General features: G+C 35.8%; 1 protein-coding gene across 1 annotated transcript; it reads right to left on the reverse strand.

The window, feature by feature from the left end:
• Nucleotides 1–204: 204 nt before the first annotated feature.
• On the reverse strand, nt 205–22,862 carry LAF3 (Amidohydrolase family). Its single transcript, XM_087330136.1, has 15 exons — nt 22,693–22,862; nt 21,783–21,904; nt 20,421–20,522; nt 18,497–18,569; nt 11,574–11,680; nt 11,321–11,444; nt 10,749–10,943; nt 10,380–10,465; nt 8,790–8,894; nt 2,097–2,192; nt 1,921–2,019; nt 1,681–1,755; nt 1,149–1,280; nt 897–1,012; nt 205–748 (listed from the first exon to the last, which is right to left on the reverse strand). Exons 1-15 carry the CDS (start codon nt 22,811–22,813, stop codon nt 580–582), a joined length of 1,722 nt encoding a protein of 573 aa, XP_087186262.1. The 5' UTR covers nt 22,814–22,862; the 3' UTR covers nt 205–579.
• Nucleotides 22,863–23,155: the final 293 nt, after the last annotated feature.

Consider the following 23,155-nt stretch of genomic DNA (forward strand, 5'->3'; position numbering starts at 1 on the left):
AGTTTTTATTTTCATAGCTATGCCTCTTCTTTTTTGTTAATCATGGATTTACACAAATGTTCACAGAAGTTAGAAAGTAGAGTTGTATAGCACTACTACAGACTTGAGTGAACTCATGAAGAGAGATATTTGCCAAACATTATGAAATAAACATGTCTTAGATGCTAAGGACAAATGCAACACTAATATGTGATTGAAAAATACTTGATTGCAGACTACAAAATCTTATGGACTAAAGATGCACACATAATTCAACCCTCAAATGTAGGTAGCAAGTGAAAGCACCTTTCTTCGAAACATATACTAGCTCTTGCTTTGTTTGATGAATTCCTTGGAAGATGAACTATTACTTCAATACTAATAAGATGGTTTTGAAGAAATGTTTGGTAAATAAAGCTTGGGGTTTTTTAAATGATTTCATTGGGATCGGTTGGTAAAGAGTAACAATTAGACACTTAAAAACTATATTTGATACAAATACTATGGTATTAAGATGATATCCACATTGGTCAAACTATGGGAAAGGTATATATAGGAATTGATAACACTTCTTATCATCGACATTGAGAACCATATCAATCACCTAGAAAACACTTTCACTCCTCCCTTGTAAGTTTCTAGCACATTGACTTGAGCATTGGTCTTCAAGAGATCACCACTGAGTACAACAAAGTCTGCAAATTTCCCTGCTGTGATGGATCCAACATCATCATCCATGAAACTTGCATATGCAGCAGAGAGTGTATAACTGAGAAAACAAGTAAGAGAAGAATAAAACTTTGTAGGAAACAAAGTCTGATGATCTAGTTTTAGGAAATCTACAACATGTGTAGATATACACAAAAAAAGGGGGGGGGGTAGGAAGAGATGAACATAGGAAAACAAAGATTGCATACCCATTTAATGCAGATACAATATCAATACATTCAGACGGTATCCATGGAGTCTTCCAACCAGATGGTTTTCTATTTATTGCTGCGCGCATTCCTCCCAAGGGACTAAGAGGTGCTACCTGATCAAAATATATTATTGAACACAAAATGCATAACAATTATATGTGAAGATATAAAAGAAGCTTTTAATATCATTACATCCAAAGGTATAAAAGCTGATTAACCAAAACAAAAAGAGACATAATACAAACTTACAGGCCAATCTGATCCAAATGCAAGTGTCACTCCAGCTGCCAACAATGACTTGAACAAGTATGATTCCGTCATGGCTCTTTCCTCTCCGAGTCTTCTTGAAGCGTAGGAAGCATCATCTAATAAATGCTCTGGCTACAGATTGCAGCAAACAACCTTGCTAATAACTTTCATTTATATGATAGAAATAATATCTTAAAATCTTCCAAAATAAAAGAGAATATGGTTCCTGATATTCTGAGAACATTACGCTCATCAGGATCTTTTACTAGTGATGAAACTTCAATTGTTTTAGACAGCCAAACAGTGGAAAATACTTCTAATTGCATACAAAACATATTGATTATTCAATGCAACATTATATACATGAAATGCTCAACAATATGATTTATATCCTACAAAATAATTGGTGGACTATGCTGCAAAATCATAACATTTTCCTTCTCGTTTTTTGCAACTTAGTAAAGGAATGCATATGCATTTGAGGCAGATGAAATGGAAATCATATACAGTTATAGTTTGTGGAACAATTTACTTGCATTGAAGCGATTATACCCATTGATTGAAAGTGTCGCACAGCATTTTGAGATAGGTGTTGAGCATGCTCAATCTGTAACACAATAATGCATAAGCTCAAACTGCACATGTACACTAGCTGCACCCTGAATTGTTTGTTGATCCAACAAAATAAATCAAGGAACAGTGTTTAAATTATATGTTTGTTCAGAATCAAATGAAAGACTATACTTGTTTATAATCCCTAGCATAGTCATACCCTTAATCTTCTCTTTTTTTGACCATTTGTAGCATTCAATTCTTGGTAAATAGCCAATACTCTGTCATTAGCTGCATCTCCAATTGCATGAATAGCTATCTGCTTTAATTTACAATTTCAGTCATCTCAACCAACATGGAGACATGGAATCATCTGAGAATGGAAAATCCCCTAACCTGTAATTTTCTGTTGTCTGCCTCAACAACTTCTTTCAAAATAGATGATTGACTGAATACTGCTAGCCCAGTATTGGTGGGATCATCATTGTATGGCTGTGAGTAAAGCCAACATTGAAATTTGGCAGTTATAGAACATTATAGAAACAAACAAACAAACAAGGAAATATTAATGTCTTATAAGATGCTAAAACAGCTTAAATTCTATCCCAAAATGTTGTCTCATCTTAGGGAACAAAATAATAATAATCTCGAGAGGGGCTATATATTAAATGGAACAAATTACCTTCACCTTGAATCATCTTACATTTATTATCTTTATGCCCATCATTTCTTCCAAAAGCTCAGGAGACTTTTACGTTGTCATATTTTTCCTAGGATATTCTCATAAATTATTTGTGTAGCCAGGCTTCCATACACATGGTGTGATGAGAAAGTGTTGCTGTTGATGGTCATTCTCATTTGAGCACCCACTCTCTTCTTAATTATTACAGCCAAAATAGGTAACATATAAACACTCTCCAGTAAAATACCCTTTTTGTGTTCACAATAAATAATGTACATCATAAATTTAGATTTCAAGGATATCAGATACAGATGAAAAAATGAATGAGAACATAGAAAAATATTAAAAATTTGCTAATACACCAGTCTGTTAGATAAAGTAGAAAGTGAAAATAATAATATCAAGGTATGTAATTCCCCACAAATAATTTCACTAAGATGTTTGGAAAGTATGAAGCAAAAAAGAAAGAAAGAAAGATATATTAACATCGTTGAAAAGACCAAAATGGCCTATAAGACAACCAGAGATTACATCATTGTCTTGTCTTTGAGAACAAACAAAAAAAAATGTAACTAAGTAAATAAAATAAACGTGATTAAAGAACCTCGTTATTGATACATGTAAGATTCTAAGGTTAGATTGAAATTTGTCTTTAAAAAATCTCTAGCATAGGTAGATCCAAAAATGGAGAGATTTCTAATGTGAGAGAAGCAACTGTGATGGCAGGAGATAATGGCCTTTATCTATCAATGACAAGGGTGGTATGGACATGGTCCACAAGGCCAGGGCCTTAGTGCACGACAAATAGCTATTGCCTGATCTATTGTAACCACTTCACAATGCCCTGCTCAAGAACCCACATATGTAGCCCTTGATTGAATTGTCACATGAGTAGGAGTGATGGGGCAAAAGAAAGTTGTGATTGTTCTTTGTTGATGAACTTGTGTGGTTGTATTGTTGTCCTTCAACAACTTTTCCCCATATTTCTTGAGTTTTTGCAAGAACAACCCCAAACACCATTGGTCCTTATATTCTATTACCTTGCGTAGTGGGCCAAAAAAACCTTGGTTAAAAGACAATGGTATCTCCTTCTTACTTCATAAAAATCACTTCAATGACAGACACTGTTCTTCAGATTGTACTCCTTGATGACATATTGGCAAAAATGAAGAGGTCCACAGCTGCCCTATCACATTGCGCAGTACATAGGATAGATGTATGTCCATGTAAGAGGGCCTGATGCATCCATCCTCCGATTTGTGGTAATAAGTGTGGCTTATAGTTGGCCATGTTCCTACCAAGAGCTGTTGTGAGGCTGATCCATGTTTTTCAGTTATCGAAGTTGATATTATCAGTTCGGATCACTTTATCTTTTTCCAATTTGCTTGTGTAGATGGGGAAATCCAAGCTATATTGGAAAGGGGATAGAGCATTTTTGCTTATGCCATGCAACTCAAATCATTGTTACGTTTAAGCATACCAACAATGATTATCTCTGTCTTTAACAGGATGTTTTGATATAGATAATTGGGTGTGCTTTTCTCTAGATAGAGGCCATTATCTCTCACCATCGAAGATGCTTCCATCACTTTGGAGACCCCGCCATTCTGGATCGACCTATGCTAGAGATCTTTCGAAGAAAAAAGTTATAATATATCTAACTTGAGAATCTCCCATGTGCCAAAAACCAGATTCCCTCGTCTCTTTTTATCTTATTTACTTTTATATTTACTGAGTAATATTTATTTTATTTTGATTTCTTGTTCTGAAAGACAGAGAAACACTTAGATGTAATCGCTTGTTTGGTCTTATAGGCCATTTTGGCCTCTTAAAAGACATTTAATATATCTTTCTTTCTTTTTTTCTAGTCAAATGCTATCACTAACTATATAGATCTTTTTAACACACTAGTGCTTTTTCTCAATGGGATATGATCTATATACATGTCTATTTGTAGCTCAGACTAGTACTTCTCCTTGATGGGATATATATCCCTAGCTAAAGCTACGATACACAACACTTATATGCTCCCCACCATTCACATGTTTTCGGTGAATGATACACAATATTTTTAGAAACATAAATATTTTTACGTTTGACATTTGGACACTAAAATAGAGCAACACAAACATTAATCCTCGTTTCCCACTAGTTTGTCTTTTGGCATGACCAAATAGACTCCCTAGTTTATGTCCCGTATCCGATCTTCAAAATGTTATTTGGTCGTTTTTTAGCAAAATGAAAAGTTTTCAATCTAGGGCAAACCTACTTCACGCTTGGCCAACCTAAGGCCGTGAATTGACGGTGTTGCCCAATTCACACGACCCAGGCACAGACATTGGGAAAACAAAATTCTTTTGCTACGAGGACATATATCATAGACTGTACGCACATATCTTGGTCTACCTTACATATAGTGATATCCTTTTCAAATTTGGCTAGTCCATCTTACATGTCCATTGTGAATGTAATACTCGACTTTTGCCCAACATGTTTTACAATGTTTTTGGTTAGAATTTGAGGTTACAATCACATGGTCTTAAACCATAGTCAAAGACAGGAACAAGCATTTGGCTTATCTCGTTCATCTACATATAGGGTTCTTAATGTCCATATTATACATATAAAGAGAGACCGAATACATCATAATTTGTAGTCAATATGTGACAAATAACCCATGTAACATTATACTCTAATGTTGTTTTCAAGCGAGTATTTCTTGCCAAATATATGCATGTATCCTTGCATTATATTATCGTGCAATTTGGGTCCCAATAGGGAAATTCAAGAGCCAAAACCACTTTTGTGGGCACAATGATTGCATTTCATTTGTGAAATTGCGTGTGCGAAGAATGTCTCTAAGTAGAAAACATGGTTGGGCCTCAGGGAGCCGCCATGAATGTTACGGGCATGACCATTTAATATCCCGTGGTGAGAATTTACCGTAGTATTCTATACACGTGGATAAGTGTGAGGGTTAAACGAGAGTGTATTCAACCCTGGACAGAAGGTATTTTTACGTGTACCTCACAATTCTAAGCCATTGTCTACGGGTAAGTGCGCTAAGTTAGCCCCACGGTTTTGTGGACCTTTTACAGTCCTCAAACGCATTGGGTCATCAGCCTATCGTCTTGCTCTTCCCGATGGTGTTGGAATTCATCCAGTCTTCCATGTGAGTCATCTAAAAGAACTTCTAGGTTCTGGCGACAATACAGTTACAACTGAAACTCTGGTTACTTCTAAAGAGTTATCTTCTAAACCACATGTACCAGAAAGAATTCTCGATGTTAAAACAAAAAAATTACGTACTAAAGAAATCCGAGAATTTAAAATAAAATGGATGGATAAATCAATAAAAGATGCCACATGGGAACGCGAAAATACTCTCAGAACTAATTTCCCTAACTTTCCATTGCAAGAGTACAATGTTTTAAAGAGGGGGAGTATGTTAAGGGCATGACCATTTAATATCTCGTGGTGAGAATTTACCGTAGTATTCTATACACGTGGATAAGTGTGAGGGTTAAACGAGAGTGTAAAGAAAGGGAGGATTACTTTTAATCCTCGGGATTGAGACAACCCATTAGGTCAAGTGTGAACTTGCCTGGGGGCCTTGGGTATCGCTATAAATAAGAGGCCTAGCTACCCTCATTTGATGATTCTTTTGACTACATCGAGACTCTGCTCTTGTGGTGGGTCAACTCTTGTAGCGAGCGCGCCAGCACCAGGTACGACTCGACGCCACGGCGGTGGTATGGGACGCCGATCGAGGCTCGAGTCCGTCTCGATCCCTTCGCTCGGGGGTGGTCGGGTGGATCGGCACCCTTCTTTCTCTTTCTCCTTTCTATCTATCATTTGTTTATCCTTATCTTAAGCTTACTTTAGTACTTAGATCTCTAATAATGAACATTTGAAAGAGAGATAAGGTAAAGAAATTTTATGTCACCCCCATGGTTTTTAAAACACCTTAGTGTTACCACAATATCCTGATTCTCGAAACTTATCTCATGTCTACAGGGGGTATTGACATGACATAATATTTCAAATATTGTTTGCCAAGCAAAGTTTCAAACACTATCTTTTTCTATCAGAATTATTGTTTAAATTTCAACAATTTATAGGTAAACATGTCACAATGGCTCACATCAATGAATTGGTCATGAGATCCTCCTAACTAGAGATGATATAGGCTAGCATCTCTATTGTTGTTCCTGTAATGAAATATTCATATATACTTAGCTATGTCATATAGTTCACCTTGCTTACGTTTTCTACATTTTAAACATCTAATTGAACTCTTGGGTTTGACTTGCCTCTTATGTGGATAGTATCCACTTAGTAGGAAGATCGCATGGTGAACTATCGAAGGCCTTGAAGCCTTATAAGAGAGATAAGAATTGAAGAACTGAAGAACCAAAGAAGCTTTTAGCATTGGCTTTCTTGGATGTGAGTCTCATTTCGTGTATGAACACACTACGGCCTAGGGTTTCTGCCTATATAAGGATGCTAGCTACCTTCTTATCAAAAGAAGCTTGACTTACGTTGAGACTATGACAGTGGCTATGACTCTTGTTCACTAAGCACATGCGATCTTCACAGGACCCAAGGTACGACTCGCATCAACCCTCGATGGTATGGGACATCGAGGATGTTCGGGTCCGTCTCACGCCATGGCTAGGGGGTGGTCGGGTGGTTTGGCCCCCCTCTTTCCTTTTTTTGTTCTATAATTCCTTATGTTGTGCTTAATTAATTAGTTAGACTCTAACAATATGCCACCTTTTCCTCTCCCAAGAATAATTTTGGTTCTGATCTTGTTACCCATACTCGAGTGGTGTTAAACACCAACTTTAATTTTATCTACGTTTACTAACAAACCTGTGTCCATGCAAAATGATAGTTTTTAGATGTCTTTGTAGTCCTTCCAGAGAGTCATAGATCAGCACAATATCATTACCTCGTAGTGATACTTGTATGGCTATATCTGCTTAACATGCCCTCGGACTGATGAATCTCTATCTAATGAGATACCTCATCTAAATAGAGACAAAAGAGAATGGGTGATAGTGGGCATCCTTGTTTACTTCAATTATGCTTGCTGCAGCCTCCAACAGTCCATTGGGAGATCACAATATACGGATTCATATGGTGCATACATTCCCATTGCATATCTATTGGGACACTAAGGGCTTCTAGCTGCTGCCTGAGCCTGCCTGAGCCAAGCACAGCAGTGTTGAAGGCTTTTTTGGAAATCCAAAAAGCAGCAATAAATCCTCTTTTCATGGGCTCTTCCGTCTTCAATAATGCTTGGAGGGTCAATATGTAATCCAAAGTTGTGAACCCCTTTTGAAAGCCTGTCTGTCCAGCTGAAAGTCAGTCATTTCCTCTCTGCCCACACACTCAATTCTAACTTTAGGGTTGAACCATATACTTTAGCCAAGTAATGGCCAATCATTATTTGGTATCATATTTTCCCGATCTTGAAGATTGGCACATTGGTATGTTCTGTACAACTATTACAGAAATCTTCACATATAGCTCTATTAAAGATATGTGCTAGCAATGGGCGCAAGTCAACGGCATAGCTAAAATGCTCACATACAAATCCATCATGATCTTGGGCCTTCTCAAATTGTACCAATCAACGTTGTTTCTTACATTTTCTAGAGTAAAAAAGATGGATGCAAGTGGCCCTGAGCCATGTGGGTTGGGGAGTGGGAGCTGCCCAAGGATATCATAAAGTACATTTGCATATTCATGCCACACCTTCAATTGCCTATAGGGAAGTGAAACAAACAAGTATGATTGATGAATGTAACTACATAATTATATGGGCAGAATAGTTATTATTTTCTCCCAGAAGTTTTTGCATGGGGATAATCACATTTTTGTGATAACATTTATTCCGAAGCAAAAGGTCTGGAACTAACTCAAGTGGAGCACACTTTGCATATAGAATGTGAATAAGATTATTTATGGTGGTCTGAATTAATTAATTTGTTGGAGATTTTATGACTTCTATGAATGTTTGGCCTTTATGTCTCTAGGAAGCATTTAACACCAGCTGATCTATGATTCTAATCTATGCATTAGTTCCAAGTCTCTTACTTAATAAACTATTTCCAAGGTTTTAGCAGAGGAGAGTGCCAATTTTTTCACATGTAAATACCATAGCAGCATTTTCTCGCTTAGGCCAATTATGGAACTTTTCTTAAAAAACTAATCAGGATAGAGACTCCTCACAAACTTTTATTCATGTGCCTACTCAATGGATCAGATACTGTTCCTGTTATTTCCTGTGTGAAAATTCATTTATTAAGCTTCTAATTTATTTGATGAAACATTATGGAGGAAATAACTTGTATGCTTTGTTGTCTGGGTTCTAGCTATAGGGAAGTTTCCAAGAGCACCTCATTAAAAAGAGCCGTCGAAGAGCCCAAAGATCCATCTGCAAATGTCTTTACACCACCAATTCGCAGATTCTCACTTAATTTTTGGCCTTCTTTTGATAAATCCTGAGACACAACCAGATCAAGTTAAAAATGAACTTGGCAAATTTCACATTAAAACATGTAATCCCTTGAGTCAAACTAAATTATGTATTCTCTAAAACTTATGCCATAGGATATTTGTTCAGTTTTTTCAGGCTTAGAGCTTCATTTTTCCACTTTTCAAAACTGGATTGTTATAAAACGCTTTTCTTTTCTTCAGTTGCAAGGTTTCCATGTTTTCTCAGCAGACACCCTCCCATACAGTCTACACAGTGCATTCTTAGTTGCAAGGTTTCCTAATTAGGTCTGGCCATCAAGATCCCAAAGCTTAAAGAATCAGGGATGCCTGATCTATCCAATTTGAAGCAATCCTACAAATTGGTATTACATTCCAACAAGAAATGATCAAGCTATACACTCCTTCCTACTTTAGAACATGCACTGGCCAATGGTTTCTCCTAAACTATTGGCAATGTAAGAACTGTACAAAGCTATCTTTCCACTAAGGGCTTCAATGTAGTAGATGCAGTGCCAGATGAAATAGTATCATGCTAATATTTGCAACCATTTCAGCCAGAACCCCATTTGAAATATCAACATTGCATTCATTATGCCATTTTCATTACTTCATCTTTGCCAGCAAGATTATAGATGTCTGCTGGCAGAAACTTGAATTACTATGATACTATTTGAAATAGCACCACAGTAATATTCCAACAATCTCAATTAGAACCACGTTTTGGATGCTCACGGCCATTTAAAAAGTTGGCATCCCATTCACTATAATGTCATATTCATTATATCTTCTCTACCAGCCAGATTATAGATATCGGCTGAAGGAATCTTGCATTAGACTCATGCTAATTCGTTGAGTGTACACATGAATGTTAAAGTTGTTGAAATTTTATCTTAATGTCATATAGATCAATAAACAGCCCCTGCAACAACCTCCCGAGAATTTTTGTGAAGGTACTTCCTTGCAAGTGCCGTTTGGACTATACAGAAGGTTCAAAATGCAGCCATGATTCATCAACCTTGCTTTACTATTTTATCCATGTCAAACTTTGATGTTCCTTTTGCAAAAGTGGTGGTCACGCAAGCAGGTAATTTTTCCACTATTGTCATTCTTATTTTAGACATCTTCATAAAGCCAATCCACCCGTTCGACACTATATTTTGATGATTGAACATGGTTGTCATATTAGGCAGACAATATTGAATGTTTTTCTCCTACATGAAATGGGTACTCTGCTTTCTTCGTTCTTTAGGTTCTCTGCACTATTTTGATCGCTTAGAAGATATTAATGCATCATGAAGTCTACCTTTATGCTGCCATATCTTTTAAGGGATCAAATATCATCCTACTGTCTCCATGACAGAAAAACGGCTCATCACTTTGGAAACATATTTTTTGCACACTTTTCATAATCACCAATCATTTTCACCCAACTTTTTGAAACAGCAAAACATGAGATCGGCTCTGTAAAGAAGAATGATAGCATGACTTACATACACATCCTGCCATGTTTGGAGGGGGAAATATACAGATACTCGTAAGAGAAGATTTCCTGTTTGATCTCCCCATTTATATATATCTGGTAGTCATGTAACAACCACATGTTTGAAACTTTCATAGTATTACTGAATATTTTTTCGTAAAAATGAATGAGTTGAAATTCTATCACATATGAATGTAATGTCACAAATACAAATAAACTCTCTTCACTCCGTGGACCTCATTTAGTAATTGACTCTATCAAATGCTGAAGTAGAACATATAAACACAGTATGCAACTGCATTAATCAATTAGACCTCGTGCAAGAAATCTGATTCCATAGATACTGAATAAATTATTCAAGGACTTTTAACATGAATACCATGAAAATCTTCCCAAACATGTGATGTTGGAGATCCTGGAAAATATCTTCCAAAATCAACAACAGAAGTAACCCCCTCAGATAGAGCCCGTTTGCTAGCTCTAGCAAGAGCATCCCTTCTCTCTTGGATTGTTTGTTCTGGAATGTGGTTTATGACAAGTTTCATTGCAGAATCTGCTAAAATGCCTGTTAGTCCTGTTTAAAATCATGCAGCTGGAAATCAGTCTATAAATTCTAGATATATAATATATTTTGATAATCTGGAGACAAATTTCATTAGATGGTAAACCCTAATGCAAGCAAAAAAATAGATGATTATGAGAGTTTTCTATAATATAGAGTATCTTCCTTAAACACTTTCTTTGAATCAAATATGACAATGAAAATGCAACTCTATATATGTCAAGCAATAGATTTTCATCATACATTAAATGCATATAAAGTCAAAATGCTAATGACGGGCACTCATGAACAATTAATTTCTATCCTAGTCATTGAACGGAACTGTTGCATCCAAAGATATATCTATCATACTCTAATATTTTTTTACACCAGTCCAGATAGAAACCTACTGCCATGTCCATCCCTAATCATGCACCCTCCTTCTGGATCATGAAAATCCTCAGTTATATGTGCCAAGCTCAAAGCTTTTGAATTCGCAAGTCCCATGTGACCATCTATACGATAAATCCACACCTGCAGAAGATAGGTACTATATAGATTTTTTTATTTTTTTATCTTTTTGTGGGATAGATATTTATGAGAATAGATTCTACAAAATAGCAAGCTGTTTATTTCGAAAAAGCTTCCTTTTGAGACTCTTACTGGATTGTCTTTGGTAAAATCATCAATCCAAGAGGCAGATGGCAGCTCTCCTCCCCACTTTTCGTTATTCCAACCACCACCTAAAAGCCACTGTCCATCTTTTGCCTCTGCAACCATTACTAAGAGGTGTGAGATAGTGCAATACTTATGAGGATTTGAGAGGAAGTTTGACAAATAAAAACTTGATCGCCATGAAAAATACCAATGTTTGTCATATCATTCTTGAATAACCAATATTTCACTGCAGGTTATCTGGAATGCAACAATGTGAAGGCAACCTGATAGGCTCATCTGGGAGGCTATATAATGTAGTGAAAGTGTCCAGAATTAGCAATAATCCGTTAATGTGATGTATCTTTTAGGTGGAACATAACCAGACTTAATATAATTTCTATGCCCAATTTATAGGAGATTATCACACTACTTGGTGTAAGACATCATTCTCTCTTCCGATACAAGTTTTTGAAAACAGTATGCATATGCAAAAATATCTTACGCAACATCCATGCATAATGCCAATCAGAGGCACATTCTCATTCTCACTGCATCTGTTCTGTTCATAGCTAAAGCGCGCAGCGCTTCTGCATTTCCCCCACCCACATGCCTTTACATCATGGTCTGGTGGTGAAATCTCACTTAAGAGTATCATTTGGGTTGACCATTTCTACTGCCTCTGAACCATGCTCAAGCACCATGTCCAGCAGCTCAGAGGAGTTTGGACCTTGAATATCCATAATTGGTACTTCGTGTTATCGAACTTTCCATTGTTGAAGACAGTGACCACACCCTCATTCAGTTCTATACACTTGTCAACGCATTAGCCTCCAACTTTATCATTTTATTACTTCTTGCCTCAGACTACCTCTTCACAAATGACAACTTTCCATCTCTACCTGGTCTTTCTCTAGCTCGTTCACACAGCCACTCCCTAGATAAACCTCCAGTCATTGTCAAACTTCCTTTCAGAACCTAGTTCCCTAATATAATCAACAAAAGTTTCACCCACGATCCATTGAACATGGAGACAATACAATGGAGAACATAATTATGCTCTAGGGTGATCTCATAGAGAAAAAACAGAAAGAAATATATATTAACATCTTCCAAGAGAGCAAAATGGCTAATAAGATGAAGAAGAGACTACATCTTAAAATGTCGTCTCATCTTTGAGAACAACAAACCAAAAATATATAAAATAAACATAGGGTAATAAAGAATCTAGTTTTCTAAGCACTTAAGATTGTGCAATTAGATGGATTGAAACTACTTCTGCCTTCAAAAAAGTCTCCATAATGAGCTGCTCCAATATGGAGAAATCTCTGAAGCAAAGGAAGCATTTTTGGTGTAGAGTGGCAATGGCCTTTATTTGTCAATTAAAAGGATGACAAAGTTATAGTCCAAACGCTCATGGCCTATGTGCACAACACATTGCTATTGCCCAATCACCTGTAACCCCATTCAAATGTCTTGGTTCAAGAACCCACTAGTGTAGCCACACAAAGAAAGAAAGATATATTAATGTCTTTTAAGAGGCCAAAATGGCCTATAAGACCACCTGCGATGGCGGGAGATAATGGCCTTTACCTATCAATGACAAGGGTGCTAAGTTCGTGGTTGAGGCTAAAGAAAGTTGTGATTGTTCTTTGTGGATGAGCATGTGTGGCTGTAGTATTGTCCTTCAACAACTTTTCCCTATGTCTCTTGAGTGCTAGCAAGAAAAGTCCTAGGCACCGTTGGTCCTCATATTCCATTACCTTCCATAGTGGGCCAAATCCTTGTTTAAAAAGGCAATGGTATCTTCCTTCGATTTCATAAAAGAAACTACAATGACAAAAATAATGTTCTTCGGATTCCACTCCTTGATGACACAATTGGCAAAATTCTTTTTCTTTTTTCTAGAGGTATTCTTGTATATCTGCCTACCTCGATCTCTAACTGATGTGATGAAGTTTGCAACTGCCCTATCACACTGCGCAGCACATAGGATAGATGTATGTCCATATAAAGTGGCCTGATGATGAATCCATACTCCAATGTGTGTAAAAAGTGTGCCTTGTAGTGGGCCATCTACATACCAAGTGGTATTTTGGGGCTGATCCATGTTATCTCACTTTCCAAGTTAATAATATCCGTTCAGATAACTCTATTCTTTTCCACTTTGGTCATATTTAGATGGGGAGAGTATATTGGAATGGGGGTAGTGCAATTATACTTATGCCATGTGACTCGAACCATTGTTGCATTTCAAAATACCAACAATGAATGTCTCCATTTTCGGCCAGTTGTCTTGATGACATAAATGCCAACCTTGGGTACCTTCGTTTAGGGAGCTCCCAAAGACGTTGGATACAGGTCATTGATTGGAACAATGCCTCGGTGATTATAGGGGTTGCTCCCATCTTTGCCCAGATTATATCATAGGGCACTAATGCTTTGCTCTTTATCATGCAGGCAATCATTGACAGTAAAGGTCTCTCTTAATCTTTCCCAATGATTTACCTTGTTAAAACTCGGTTCCCATGTTTCTAGAAGAGTTGGTGTGACAAGTGTATCAAATAGCCACAACTTAGTTTGTGGCTCTTAGAACTGCAAATGTGCACATTGTATTTCCTAAGAACCAAGGGCTGCATATCCACAAGAAAGTCGGACACAAGCAGCCTCACGTAAGGAGAACCTAGGCCTTGTAAACGTTATTCCCAAGTATGTGTAAGAGCGTGTGTATTCCACCTTTTCCTATCCCAAGAAGAATTCTGGTTCTAATCTTGTTACCCATGCTTGAGTGGTGTTGAACACCATCACTTTAGTTTTATCCATGTTTATTGACAAACCTTCGTCCGTATAAAATAGTTTTAAGGCATTTAGATATCTTTGTAGTCCCTCCCGAGAGTCAGAAATCAGCACAATATCATCAGCATATAGTAATATTTGTATAGCTATACCTGTTAGGCATGCTCCCGAACCCCCAAATCTCTCTCTTCGTAGGTGCTTCCCTCGCTTCGGAGACATTTCCATTCTGGATCAACCTATGATAGAGATCTTTCAGAGACAAAAGCTACAATATACCTAACTTGAGAATCTCGCATGTGCCAAAAACCAGATTCTCTCGTCTCTTTTCTTTTCATCTTATTTACTTTTATATTTACTGTGTAATATTTACTTTATTTTGATTTGTTCTCAAAGACGAGAAAACATTTAAGATGTAATCTCTTATTCGGTCTTATAGGCCATTTTGGCCTCTTAAAAGACGTTAATATATCTTTCTTTCTTTCTTTCTCTGTAGTGTGATACATCATCTATATAGAGACCGAAAAGAGTGGGAGATAGTAGGCATCCTTGCTTCACTCCGATTGTGCTAGCCACCACCTCTAACAAACCCTTGGAAGACCACACTTTTCTTGACACAGATTCATAGAGTGCATAGATTCCCCATCGCATATATGTAGGAACACCAAGGGCTTCTAGCCCTTGCATAAGCCGCCCATGTGGCACAATGTAAAGGCTTTTCGAAAATCCACAAAGCAGCAATAAATCCTCTTATTATGGGCTCTGCCTTCCTTGATAAGGGCTTGGAGGGTCATTATGTGATTCAAAGTTGTGAACCCCTTCCAAAAGCCTGCCTGTCCGGCTGAACAGCAACCATTCCGCATTGCCCATATACTCAATTGTGATTCTAGAATCAAGCCATATAGACTAGCCAAGTAATGGCCAATCATAATTGTCCTATAGTTGTTTGGCATCATGGGGTCTCCACTCTTGAGGATTGGCACAATGGTAGGCTGACTCCATCTACTAGGGAAACCTTCACACATGGTTCTATTAAAGATGTGTGCTAGCAATGGGAGCAAAGTGTCACAAGCATAGATAAAGTGCTCACCAACAAATACATCATGATCCTCGGCCTTCCCAAATTGTAACCGATCAATGGCATTCCTTAGATTTTATGGAATAAAAAAGGTGGATTCATGTGGGTGTGAGCCATGTGGGTGGGGAAGAGGAGGTTGCCCCAGGATATCATATAGGACCTTTGCATATTCATGCCACACTAGAGGTGAGATCACTTGTGTGGTAGGTTGTCTCTCATTAAATATTTTCCATGCTCTTTTACTTTCTTGTCCTAGAAACAAGCGATACGTTGGAAGGTTGGTCTTGCTTGTTTGCGTGTATAAATGCCCCAAGTTACTTCAGTCTGCAAGCACCTCCTTGTAGCACAACATTCCTCATCATACCAACTATTTTGGATTACTCTATCAAGTTTGGGGGGATTGGCTGTTATGTAAGGAAAGGCATTTGTGGCTGCTTTATGCAATGATTTTAACAATCCTTGGGTAACTTCATCAAGGGGTGTGAAAGGATCCAAATCTAGCATGTCATTGTATACTCCACAACCATAGATTGACATATTCGCATTCGTGGGGGTTACCAAATGAATGCATACGAATACGCATACAAATACGCATACGAATGCATGAAAAGCATTCGTAAATAATAATAAAAAGAATTCATAAACTCCCTCCTTTTTAGTTTCCTAGATATAAAAAAAGGGACTTCACAATAAAAAGGGTCTTGACACTACTAAATTTTTATAATAAATGTAAAAATATGCGTTTTATTTTTAATAAATAAATAAAATAAAATAAAGGCTCATTAATTCCCCACTTTTTATTCTCCCAAATTTTATGGATATTTTTATCTGACATCCAAAATGGAACTTCACACTAATCATATTTCTATAATAAATATAAAAATATTCCTTTTTATAATAAATAAAATAAAATAAAATAAAGGTTCATAAACTGCCCGTTTTTTATTTGAAACTATAAAGGAGACTTAATACTAATCATATTTTTATAATTTATTAGTGAATAATTATTCTTTTTTTAGTGAATTAAATATTGTTTTTTTATTTGTTTTTCAAAATATGAATTAATTATTTTTTATAAATATTTTGCAAAACGAATGGTTTTATAATATTCTTGGGGCCATTTTATATTCTCAAATATTGTGAATATCACGCATGGAGAATATCACGAATATCACACATGTGTGGATCTATGTCCACAACTACACGCATCAATTGTCTCACGAGTAGATCATACTTAGCCAACCCACTCTCCTTAGCATACACATCCCTTGTGCGTCCATCCTTAACCTCAAGATGTAGATATGCATGATACGCTGCCAAGCCAATAGATCTACCAGATATAGTGAACTCTCTTATTTCATGTATATGAAATGGTGATCCCATTAGATAATCAATTGTGCTTACACCTCCTTTGGGGTTCCAACATGTCAAAGCATCAGATCCAGGCCATTGTAATAATCCTTTGAGACATACAAATAGATTTTGCTATAATCTTCACAGGTAAAATATGATATACGGGGCAAAAATGAAACCTTTTTCACATAGTATGTGTGGATTTGAGTAGTGACTCTTTCATGTTCAAGAATTTTACTCATGAGAGTTGTGATTGAGAAGGCATATTCTGAATATGACAGTAATATGCACTTACAAACAGATTACAGTCTATCAGCCTAAGACATGCTTCTCTATAACTGATCTTCGCTTTTCATACGACGTACAATGGTGCTCACACATAGTTCATGCATCCTCAGCACATCGTAGAGATGTCATTACCCACCTGGCCACATCCTCATTACATGGCTGTTGGTGGAGCTTGTTTATGCACTCCTCAGCCAATGGTAGTCTCTTAGAGCACACAACAATATCATGATATATTGTTCTTTAAGTAGCATATGTTGCCAGACTTCCATGCACAGTTTACAAACTACCTGTAGTCTGCAAGTGATATGCCTCAGGTGTGTGGGAAAAGGATGGTGTGGCTCACTCACAAGTCATGGTAATTTGAGCTAAGGAAAGCATTTTAGTTATGTCTGCAAAGTGATGACATTTGTTGGTTTATGCTTGTATAAACATCTAAATAGATGAACAGATGCATGCAATGTTTTTGTACAATATTGTTGTATTTCCAAGCATGGATTCTTGGATAATTGTATTCATAGATTGACACATGCGTGATATTCTCCATGCGCGATATTCGTAATATTCATGAATACAAAATGGCCCCAAGAATATTATAAAACCATTTGTTTTGCAAAATAAATATAAAAAAAATTAATTCATTCATTTTTTTAATTAATAAATAAATAAATTCACTAAAAAAGGAACAATCATTCATTATATAAAAATATGATTAATGTTAACTCTCCTTTATAGTGTCAAATAAAAAAATAAAAAATGGGGGAGTTTATGAACCTTTATTTAATTTAATTAATTAATTAATTAATTTTAAAAAAACGAATATTTTTATATTTATTATAGAAATATGATTAGTGTGAAGTCTCATTTTTAATGTTAGATAAAAATACCCATAAATTTTGGGAGAATAAAAAGTGAGGAATTAATGAACCTTTATTTTATTTTATTTTATTTATTAAAAATAAAACGAATACTTTTACATTTATCATAAAAATTTATTAGTGTCAAGTCCCTCTTTTATTGTCCCCTTTTTTATATTTTAGGAAACTAAAACGAAGGGAGTTCATGTACTCTTTTTTATTTTTTTATTTTTTTTAAACGAATACTTGACCATGCATTCATATACGTATTCGTTTGCATTCAAATGGGAAACCTCACGAATGCGAATATGTCAATCTATGATTGTATTCTATGGTCACCTACTCTACATGTGATTAGACTTAACCAATTTAGTTACATTATCTTTTTCATAATATGATTCACATAGATCACATTTTAAAACTCATTGACTATAACACAATCTGGCTTTTAATACCTACTGATAACTTTTTTTTCTCTTTCCCCAGCAATGATAAAGTATAAATTCTATTCCTGTTTAGCCGCATATGAAGTTAAGATGTATGAGGCAATCATATCAAGATGATACCTAGAGCAATTGCACGAACTTTCTCAATGAATTCATCCCGGCTGGATATGTCATTAAGCTCTATTCTTGACATCTATAGCCAAAGACGAGCAACGTCATTTTATGAGTATAAATGTAACACAACAAAATAAGGAAACTTTCTTACACTCAAAATTGATGTTATAACTAATATTCAAATGTTAAATATTCTTCCAAAATCATGAATATGGACCCACGCTAGCATGCAAGACATCGCCTGTTCATTCTCTTTTGGTATACACTATTGTCATTACCAACAAAACTCAATATCGTGATGTAGTACTTCCAAATTCAGATGAAACTACAAGCTTTAGACCATACATAAATACTGAATGTCACAACCAAAGCAGTCAATCATTAGACATCCCTACAACCTTTGTGCATCATTCTTAGACATTCAAGGAATGTCAATGTCCAAGCCCAAGGTATGTACATCTATATCCCTGGCAAGGGTTCACTGATCAAAAGAAATTTAAGGGCATGGGATTGAGTTAGCTGAAGCAATGAATCCAGTTTCCAAATTGTCCCCATGTAGAATAACAAGACTAATGATTCCAAATGAGGGGCAGACTGCAATTCATCGGCAATTTCATTTCTTACTCTTAAGAACTGCTATGACGGCTTGTTTGGGAATCAATAATAAACCTAAAATAATCAATTTAACAAGCATTCTTTAGTCTCTTTTTTTCTTATTTACTGAGTAACCTTTATTTTATTTTGATTTGTGGTTCTCAAAGACAAGACAACACTTAAAATGGAATCTCTTGTTTGGTCTTATAGGTCATTTGGCCTCTTAAAAGACGTTAATACATTTTCTTTCTTTCTTTTCTTTCTTTTACCAATTTCTACATACCAAGTCTTTCCCTTACTCAGTCTCCCCATATATTCAAATCTCCAATATCAACATACAAAGACTAATGTCTAGGATTCGAGTATACATATGCATGGCTATGACATTATTCCACACACCCCAACTCTACAAGAGTTAGCATTCTTTACACAAGGATTTATTGTGCCTTATGGATTTCAGAAAACTCTTCAACACTGTTGTGTTGCGCAGCTTATGCAGCAGGTAGACGCCCTTGGTGTCTATGGCTGTTCTTGTTAGAACTCGAGATACACGGTGAAGTTGGGAAACTTTGTTTAGCCCCATCACTTCTACTCATGCTACAAGTCAATCAAGGGCTACATAAGTGGGTTCCCGACCAGGATATTGAAAAGGGGTTAAAATAGATCAGGCAATTGCAACTTGCCATGCACGTAGGGCCTTGTGGACCACAATTGCACTACACTTTTAAAGGACATTATCTCCCACCATCACAAGAGCTTTCCACACGTCAACGGTCTCTCCATGTTGGATCAACCTATGCTAGAGATCTTTCAAAGAGAAAATTTTCAATTTACATGTATAGAGAACGAGATTCTTTAATCACATTCTTTTTTACTTAGTTACATGCATTTGGTAAACTGTTCTCGAAGATGAGACAATTTTAAGTTGTAATCTCTGCTTTGGTCTTAAAGGTAATTTTGGTCTCTTAAAAAGAAGCTAATGTATCTTTCTTTCTAATCCTATGCTTTCAATATTTTATCTTCATTTCATAGAATTGACATCTAGCTTACAAGAATATTTTGTGAATGAAATATTAAAAGCGGTTCTAACATGCACTATTTTCAGTAAATAGCAAGAACCATTCCCTCATGTCTGAAATCACAATTTAGAATATCTCTAAACAGCAAAATTTATCAGCCCTCTTATCTATAGAAAAGCAATCTCACAATAAGCTTGACATCTTAGACTTCAGCATGCCTATTATTTTATAAATGAGTGGCCATGGTGTACTTGAATCCCTAAAACATAAAAATGTATTAATCAAAATTAACAAAAAACATTAAACCATTGACATGCCTGGAGACCCCCTGATATCAAGTGAAGATGTGAATCGATAAACCCAGGAACAACAAACCTCCCTTGCAAGTTTGCAAATTCCGTTTTTGGGCCAGCTCTTGCCTGGAATATATACATACATGAATAAAGTTTAATGACCAACAAGCATGTGACTGGCATTTTAGAACTTCTGAAACTCCAAATAAACTGTTGAAATATAAACAAGGTATGCTTCTTCATTCGCTAATGTCAAAAATTTTGACCAGTGGCCTTTCCAATTTTCTTTGGTCTCATATCTCTGGTCCATACAAGAGGGTGGTGGGTTAAGGCCACATATTGAACAAACATAATTTGTTCGGGCCCTTGGAACTGCATAAAAGCATACATCTCTACACAAAAAACATGTAGAATATCTAGATGTTTCTATAGACCTATTGGAGAATTTGAGATCAGGACAATATCATCCACATATAGAATTATAGGCATTAATACTGCAACTAGGCTTGCCGCATCCTATCTATGTATTACTTAAAATTGTGGGTGACATCATCATAATTAAAAAACCTTGTTTGATTACTCATTGATGTAAAAGGACTAAATCTACAGAGTTCTAAATACATCCCCAGGTTAATTTATGTTGCATTGTACACATACTTTTTCGATGCCATTCTTTACATATGTAGTTCAACACATATGCCATTACAGATGATTATATATGGCAGGTTTCAAACAGGAACATACTTACAATGATCTCATCATCACATCCTACACAACATAACTATGAAACGCATAACTGGAGTTCATTACACAGAAGGTTCCATATCATATATTTCATCATTGGCTTCATCTTGATAAATTAAGACACATATTTTCATTACTCAAAAAATCTAAAGATATAGATTGTTTCTATATTGATTTCTAAATGTATCCCCAAGTTCACACTATATAATATCTATCTTTTCTGTGTTACACATACTTTACACATCATAGAGTATATTCTATTTATATATGTCCATCTCTGTGATGTAGATACCATGTACAGTGCATTTCTATAAATAGATCAACAGATACATCATTTTAATCACCATAGTTCTTTACATATGTTCCACAAATTCTCACCGTAAAATGTTATCTTGCATGTGTTACACATTATTTTGAAATCATACACAGTTCATCTATATATGCCCAACTCTATAATATCAATACACATATATGCATAATATATGTAGTCCATCTCCCATATAGTTCATCAATGTGCATTCAAACAAAGATACATCATTTCAGCTGGTTATATATGGCAGGATTCAAATAGGAAAAAGCTATAAGTGACCTCAGCACAACATTTGAGGAGGAAAAAATGATAATGATACAAAAACAGATAACCTGAACTTCAGAAGAGGAACCGATTTGAACAATGCGGCCTTTCCTAATGGCCATGGCTTCTGCAAATGGTAAGGTCACATCACATGTGAAAATAGTGGCATTTGAGAAGATCACATCTGCAACTGTTCATGAATTTACTCATTCAGTGATAACTGTAAAGAAATTTAGAGGTCAAACTGAACTAAAATTTATAATAAAACTTTACGCCTTCACGTTTGGAAAATGCTAACAAAATCGATCAATTCATTTAAGAGTTTATCAAAGATATTTTTGCATTAAGAAAAACCTAGCCTTCACATCTTCCTCATGAAATTAATCAATCCGATTATGATTTTATCAAAGAAAATTTGCTTTACAATATCTAAAATCTGAATTAAAATTTTTGAACCAAAAGTTGCATTTTAAACCTTACCTTTACATCTGCAACTACTCATGAAATTAACTGATTCATTTATGAGTTTACCAAAAAATGATTTTTCTAGTATTTGCACAAAAGTTTTGAGATAAACATTTGCATTAAAACCTCACACATTCATATCGTCAACTGCCCATGAAATAAATTGATTCAATTGTGATGTTATTAAAAAGGATTCACAACACAAATCCTTAATTTTTGAACCAGAATTTGTATTAAAATAACTCACTTAATTGAAAAGAAATTCGAGCAAATTTTTTTGTCTTAATTCTGAATTCATAAAAAACTCACCTTCACATCTACAAACTTATCATTAATCGTTTTTTTAACCATATGTTGCACTAGAATTTGAATTCAACCATGGAACTATATATTGTACTACAATATCTTTTTTTTAAACCTGAAATAGGGTGACCTAACACATTTTGACCTAAAATAGGATGACGTAAAACACTTTTTCCCTGAATTTTGAGCATTGAAAAAAAAAAAACCTACCTTCTTCTGAGGTAATGGGGACTTCAAGGAAGACGGAGAAGAAGCCATACATGATAACAGAAACAAATGCAGGGAAAAGAACTCGAAAGGAAAGAAGCTGCAATTTCATTGCCATTACCATCAACAAGAAGAACGGAAAGACAGTGTTTCCCTCTCTCTTTACTCCTATAGAAGAGAAATGAGATTTTCTTCTGCTTTTGGCTTTTGGCTTTTGCGTTTTATTGTTTGCTTTTTGCTTTTCTCTTTTATCTTTGGCCTTCTTGTTTTTTTGCCTTTTGCTTTATACTTTTGGGCTTTTGCTTTATACTTTTGGGCTTTTGCTTTTGGCTTTTGGATTCTGGCTTGACTTTTCGGCTTTTGCTTTTTGCTTTCTGCTCTTTGAAAGCTTTTTCACCAACTGCATTCTCATCCCCAAATGCCCCTCCGTCAACCCCAACCCGAGAGGGAGAAGAGCCGATGGATT

This window comes from Azolla caroliniana, unplaced genomic scaffold, assembly GCF_043228905.1.
Source record: "Azolla caroliniana isolate FFs.n. ecotype wild unplaced genomic scaffold, voAzoCaro1.0.p SCAF_14, whole genome shotgun sequence".
Classification (NCBI taxonomy): Eukaryota; Viridiplantae; Streptophyta; class Polypodiopsida; order Salviniales; family Salviniaceae; genus Azolla; species Azolla caroliniana.